The sequence below is a fragment of the Amblyomma maculatum genome, chromosome 7 (assembly GCF_055883805.1).
Source record: "Amblyomma maculatum isolate TAMU_Amacu chromosome 7, ASM5588380v1, whole genome shotgun sequence".
NCBI classification, from domain to species: Eukaryota; Metazoa; Arthropoda; class Arachnida; order Ixodida; family Ixodidae; genus Amblyomma; species Amblyomma maculatum.
In genome coordinates this window covers 106,279,342-106,286,211 of record NC_139350.1, presented here as the reverse complement: position 1 = coordinate 106,286,211, position 6,870 = coordinate 106,279,342, and the positions used below count along the sequence as shown (strand labels likewise).

At 45.1% G+C, this 6,870-nt stretch overlaps 1 protein-coding gene across 1 annotated transcript; it reads right to left on the bottom strand.

The window, feature by feature from the left end:
- Positions 1-1,110: 1,110 nt before the first annotated feature.
- Positions 1,111-4,166, bottom strand: LOC146184265 (uncharacterized). Its single transcript, XM_084609314.1, has 3 exons — positions 3,947-4,166; positions 3,680-3,860; positions 1,111-1,909 (listed from the first exon to the last, which is right to left on the bottom strand). Exons 1-3 carry the CDS (start codon positions 4,149-4,151, stop codon positions 1,285-1,287), a joined length of 1,011 nt encoding a protein of 336 aa, XP_084465440.1. The 5' UTR covers positions 4,152-4,166; the 3' UTR covers positions 1,111-1,284.
- Positions 4,167-6,870: the final 2,704 nt, after the last annotated feature.

The following is a 6,870-nucleotide window of genomic DNA, read 5'->3' as shown; positions in this document are numbered from 1 at the left end:
CAGAAAGATTATACATACATGGTACTCTCAGGTGAACACAAAAATTAAAGCAAAACTTATACAGTACTAATAAAAATTTGCATGGTCTACATTGCTCACGGCAGACTGGAATAAAGAAAAATTAGTGATGGTTGTGATAGGAGTGGGAAGGCGATTGCAGTCTTTCACACATTAAGGGGCACATTAAGCTTAAGCATTTGTGACGAATGTATTGAGGTGGCACATGTGCTTATTGTGCTGTACTTTCCCATTTCAGGGCACCTACTCAATAGTGCTCATGGCGATTGTGGATAGTAACTGCAAATATGTGCTAGTTGATGTGGGTGCAGAGGGAAGAAATAGTGATGGCGGTACGTTTAAGAAGAGTGATTTCGGAATAGCACTGACAAATGGGACACTTGATATTCCTGAAGTTGGGCGACTGCCTGGAACCAGCCTGACAGCTCCATACGTCTTTGTTGGCGATGAAGCTTTTCAGTTGAGAAAAGATTTCATGCGGCCATATCCTGCCAGGCACCTTGAGGATGAAAGAAGAGTCTTTAACTACCGACTAAGTAGGGCAAGGTATGACCTCGTGCTATTTTATTAGGCTTGATAAAATACTGAAAACAAGAAGCTTGCAAAAGAGGTAAAGAACTCTTTAACCTTCTTTGTTTCCAAGGATGTGTATTTCATTTTACAGACGATGTGCCGAAAATGCATTCGGGATCACCGCGGCCAGATGGCGTATTCTGTTAAAAACCATTGCCCTGCTGCCAGAGAATGTAGACTATGTCGTGAAGGCTACCTGTATGCTGCACAACTTCCTCACTGTTCACAATCCAAGATCAGAAAACTTTGCGGATAGGGAAGACAGCTTTGGAAACGTTGTGTCAGGTCACTGGTGGCAAGGCATCCAAGCGGTGCTGGCCAATGATGCACAGCCTCACTTCTTCCCACTGGAAGCGACACAGGCACGAAATTACCATGCCAGTGCTTCTGCTGCCTGGAATCTTTTCGCTGCATACTTTTGCAGCAAGGCTGGAGAGGTTCCCTGGCAGTGGGAGCAGCCAGGTATCTCCAAGGAGAAAGCCTTGCAGCGAGTGAACCAGCAGCAGTGCCATTCATGCCAATGAAGGTAAGCTATATTTACAACAAGAGTACATATTGGGTACCTCCAAACGCTCGAGTTGCTTTGAGCTGTGGTGGTGCCCCAGAAAAGATGACAATACAGAATGTGCAATTGAACTAAACCATTACATATCATAAGCTTCACAAGTTTGGCCGAACAAACACACATCACTTTTATTGAGCTGGGAACAGGTCGAACACTTCGAGCACTTTTATCTGTAGGCCATTTTGGTACTCTCGGGGAACCCTTTTTATCATCTTTGCAATGGCCATCCCGAATAAATCACATTCGTCGTATTCATCTGGAGATTGCAGCACATTAGTGACGTTTGCAACTTGAGCGAGAATTGAATTTTCATCTAATGCTGCTCTCTTTTTACGTTTTCCATATGCAGATGTCGATGGTGCCCGTGATGCTGGTGCTCCCTGTGATGCCACTGCTTCCTGTGATGCTTCGTCCCATTGTGACACTTCGGGCACTTGTGACGCTTCGGGCACTTGTGACGCTTCGGACGCTTGTGAAGCTTCAGACACTTGTGACGCCACACGTTCCAGCAGCTCCACACATTCACGGGATGTGGAGTCCTGGAACTGCCGTGATGCTGACGATGAGTCAGTTGTTGACGTGTGATGGCTGGTGGGTGACGTGCCTTCTAACAGTGATGGCACATCTTCAAACTGTTCCCTTTCATCTGTTACTAGCAGTATGCTTTGTTGACTGCACTCCTCTAGACTGCTTAGCTCTACCTGGACAGCAGGGCAGTGTTTGCGTGCCCTTTTTGTGAAGTTTCCAGAGGTCCTGCAAACAAGAATATGTATGCACACCATGAGCTGGGTCTTCAAAATGTTTGCTGCACTGTGTTGATGTATTTCCATCTGATACAAACTGTCGTTTTAAAATTGTCAATTTGAAACCTGTCCTGAAGTGTTTACTTTTAAATGCATGTGGGTAGAAAACGGGGTATATGGCATTTCAACATACAGTGTGTATTCTCTAAGGTAAACAGAGTATACTTGCTATCTCATTACCTAACCCGAAAGAATTTTGTGCATTAGAGTGAAAGCATATTAGAGTGTATTAGTGTAGCAAGAAAACAACTTATAATGTGTTTGTTGGTAACTAGTCATGATTCAAAGTGAGCATCAAGCACTCAGTTGTGCAGAATTAAGCAATTTCTGTGATCTGCATTAGCCAGACATTTCATTCAAGCGCACTAGTCAAAAAACAAAGGAAAACTGTCTGCTTTTAGCCTTGTGGTACAGCTAAGTTGCTGTATATGAATGAAATTACTAGAAGAATCAATGTGACTTGTGAACCAAATACTTTGTGTGCATTACAAAAGTTTTGTACTTCACTCATAGGTTAAAATCTATCTGCCGTGTATATGGCTTTGTCTTTCATATTCTTTTCTGTGTCGTTCCTTTACGAAGTGAATATATGAATTATGCACCAGATTTGGCTTTTTGTGGACACTGCACATGTGGACTTTTTTTTTTAATACTCTGTGCATTACAAAAGTTTTGTACTTCACTCATAGGTTAAAATGTGGCTGCCGTGTATATAGCTTTGTCTTACATATTGTTTTCTGTGTTGTTCCTTTACGAAGCAAATATATGCATTATGCATCAGATTTGGTTTTATGTGGACACTGCGCATGTGGACTCTTTTTTTTTTTTTTAGTATGTGTAGTGTGCAATTCAGAATGTATTATATTCGTTATGTCATCACTGCAATGCTGTTTCCATTTTGAACATGTCATGTAGCACAAGCAAACAAAACATTTGCAGTGCCAAAAAATAAGCTGCAAGCACTGAAGCGTAATATGAAAATGTTCTGCACGGATACTCATTTTATTCCTTGTTCAGTATATGTCCCTTAACATGCATATATAGGAGACCTGTTGTCAAGTTTTTCAGCTATGTGACGTGCTCATCAAAGTTCATATTGCTGCTGGTGTTAATATGTAATTAAACTTCTTTTCACCTCACTGGATATATGAAAAAAGAATCATATTATTGCTCAGCGCTGTAGGTTGTTGAATGCACGCTACTATCTAGGATTTGAAGCACTGTTTCACTGCATTCCCCTAGGCATTTATTGACAATTCACAAACACTCATCGCTTTATACTACCTCGCCTAACTTAATTTCTGACAGCTCTTACCTAAATAAATAATTTGTATATAGGCATCACTTTCCAAAATTATAAGTGTGTACATCATTTCGGTCTACAACGGCTATTGAATGACGCACTGCACAAGCAGCCCAAACAATGAAATATTTTTGCTCTGAGGTGGGAAGCATTCACACATAGCCAGGCTTATTTAGAGAGCTAGAGCTTTCGCCAGCGGGCAACGGATGCAAAACACTAAAACTACAGGAGTCATTTCTTCAGACCACAGTTCGGCACACATTGCTGTAGCTACACAAATAATGGTCAAGCACAGTGCTCGTAGGGAAGCTAGTACAGCGCCGTTGTCACAGGCAAAACAAACGGGCTACCTGCTTTCTCTGCAGTGACATCATTCCCATTACTTCGATAGCAGCGAAAAAAAATTTATCGACTTACGGTCTGCACTCCATCGTGTCCCTTAAAAACATCATCAGGGTATAATAGGGCCACATGATTGCGCTCCCGTCGACATCGTCAGCTCCGGCGCCGCTTTTCTTACTGTCTTGCTCTGCCGTAAATAGTCGGCGGAACTTGTCTCGTAGACTCTTCCAACGCTTTTTAATCATTCTTATGGCATCTGCGATGAAAACACGAGAACATACACGTCAATTTTTCTTTTATGTGCGCGACATGAATAACGAACGAACAGGTTCAGTATCTTACCTTCACGTGGGAGCCCCGGCAAAAGTTCCGCGGCCACCTCTCTCCATAGAGCCGCTGTTACAACCTTGTTTTTGTGAAGTGCGTGGCCCGCAAGCCATAGCGATCGCCGTCGTTCGATGGCGGCGATGAGCAGCTCGTTATTCACCGCATTCATTTGGCTGCTAAAGCTAGACGACGAGCTTCCGCTGAAGTGGAGATCCGCCATGTTGCTCAAAATGATGATGATGATGATGATAGTGTTAGCTAGTCCCTTTGTAACGGGTGGACACCAGATTGGTGTCCCAGCGCCAGACGCGCCATACGGTGTCTAGATGGGTAGGTGTGCCGACCGGCGGGGGTAACGCGTGCCTTTTCTTCATGACGCCGCAGTGGCGCCACCAGCGAAAGCCCGGTTCATGACCGTTTCCTCCGGCCGTCGCCACGCATGACAGAAAGCGACTCGCTTCACTTTTTTCCAAGTGCAAATGAGTTTATTGCAAACAAGCTGCCTTACGGGAATAGGGAAGGGATGTAAACATATTACAAAGGCAGGGGAGCCGAGTTTAAGGCTGTTTTTTTTTACGTACAGCGTGTTTGCTGCGTTCCCGATTTTTCAGGCAAGCAACTCCAAACACTGTTATGTCACTTCCTCGTTCTTAATTTTTTTTTCATTAAATGTTCCACGCCATCACAAGGCAACGCGAATATGTATTAACACAGTGCTCAGTTGTGATATATGCGTGTGCATGGGCGTAAGCAGACCTTGCGAATAAATAAAATAAAACGAGTGCATAAATTGCAAAACGGTATCTTCTAGCTGAACTTTTGAAAGTGCTATAATTGACATGCACACATTAGTGTTTTTGAGTCGGTGAAGTAACACACCCCAAAATGATGCCTATGCGTTCAAAGCACGCGTCTCAATTTCAGGTTTTTTCTTTTTTTTCGCGCGTTTTCACGGGCCAGGTTCTTGCTCTTGACCAAGAATTGTGGAGGCGCATGATAGAGTAAAACTTGACGACGCTGTTAGTGATCTCAATCTTATGCTCCTCACAACCGATCATAGGCGGAGGTTTGAGCTGCAGAAAAGAGGCGAAGTCTGCGAGACTTTCTCGCCTCAGTTCAGTGACTGTGAGGCAGTGACTGAAGGTCTCCTCGAGAGATGTCACGAGACTGTTCAAAGCATCAGATGGGAATATTAAGTTCCCCATGCTTACGTGGGCTGTGAGAGCGGCCACAGGCGGAAGGGGAGCTTCTGGCGATGCCAGCAAAACAGTGGCACAATCGGCACATTTAGTCTTTGAAAGAAACTTTCGCGCCACGTATCCTGCCAAATAGAAAATCAGCCTCGAATCACTTTTTCCTACCGCCAGGCTGCTGTGGTCGTTGTCAAGCTGGCAAGCGCTGATCATTTCGTGTGCATTCTTCGTCTTTCGTTTCGCGGTCACCTTTCTTGACAGGTAAGCAGGAGCATCGGGCAGGGCAGAAGGCACGGCATCTTTCGTCAATCGTGGGTGAGAACGTGGGAGGCTAACAACGTTGCCTTCTATCATATATTTGTAATCCCGTTCGATACACTCTTGGTCAAATGCCGCTCACACACAACGGAGTGTGGCTGCAACCTCGTCGGCACGATGAAGAGCGCAAGCTCCCACCTTTTGAACAGTTCGGGATCCCGCGGCGCCGAAAACAGCGAGACTTTCAGTCCTTTTCTCGATGACTTGTAGCCGGATTTGCAGAAGGGTGCGAAACAAGTTGTGTCCTTTTTGGTCTTCATTCCGATCACTTCTCACAAAAAGCGTAGCGCCTGCTCCGCTACGGCGCTTGCATGTGGACGATGACAGACAGCAAACAGACTAGAAAACAGGTAGCTAGTGTCGTCTGTTTATTGTTTTAATGCCAGACCGCAAAAGTCTCAGTTTCAGCTACTATTTTGACTGATAACGCAAGTAATAAGTAATGTTTTTAAACAAAAATGAGGTTAACAAAACGCGCGATGCGATTGCGACAAGTAGCAGACGATCCGCCGGTGAGCACCGGGCGGAGAACAGCAGCGCCAGTTTCGTCGTCATGAAGCGGAGGCACGCGGAACTACGCTTTGTGCCCTGCCGGTCGGCACGCCTCATAGAGTTTCTTACTCTTACCTAGAGGGAAAGCTGTGCTGCCGTCTATGGGCGTTTACATGGAGTTTTCAGACGGCCAGTTCAGCCACCATGGGCGCTCAAAGCATCATGGGCCGGAGAGCTACCGAGTGCAGAACTACAACTTTTGGCCAAAACTAATGCAAAGATAAACGTTGTTCTACCGTAAATAATGTCCTAAGATTGAATATTGTGACTATAAATTACAAAAAGAGAGAGAAACAGAATGCCAGTGCGAGATTTATCCAATATAAGCGATGGCTCTTCCTTCTATTGGCTTAGTTTTGAGCAGCACAAATACCAAAATTTCGCACTTAATAGGCAAACTTTGAAATAAAAAAAAACGTTATGAAAATATTTATGGTTGTACAATCACTTAAGGAAGTTTTTAGTGGCATTTCGGGAAACAGAAACCATTTATTGGCGACGTCTGCTTTTGCGCCTTCGCTACTATGGCTTTCGCGGTCTATGTACGCACCTTCAAATGATGATGATGACGAAAAAGAAACATCGCAGTAACGCCACTCCACGTACTCGAGAAAAACCGACTGTCCCGCAACAAGTAGCACACCGGCCCATGATTCTTAGCGCGCCCATGGTGGCTGAAGTGCAGCGCCCTCAGCTTTCCCTCTAGTTAGTGTAAGGAACTCTATGGCACACCTACCCATCTAGCCACCGTGCGCGCCAGTCCAGCTCCGGAAGACACAGAAGCAGGACGCCCGCTGATTGGTCGATGCTTGCACGCCGGAAATAAGGCGGGCGCTGCCGCGCGGAGCGCGCGCGCCAAATATCCGACCGTTGTGA

Excerpts from the sequence above, each read along its gene's own strand:
- LOC146184265 (XM_084609314.1), bottom strand. The coding sequence starts at position 4,151 with ATGGCGGATCTCCACTTCAGCGGAAGCTCGTCGTCTAGCTTTAGCAGC. Across the intron at positions 3,861-3,946 it reads GCCGGGGCTCCCACGTGAAG|ATGCCATAAGAATGATTAAA; the intron begins GTAAGATACTGA and ends TTTTCATCGCAG. Across the intron at positions 1,910-3,679 it reads GACACGATGGAGTGCAGACC|GACCTCTGGAAACTTCACAA; the intron begins GTAAGTCGATAA and ends TCTTGTTTGCAG.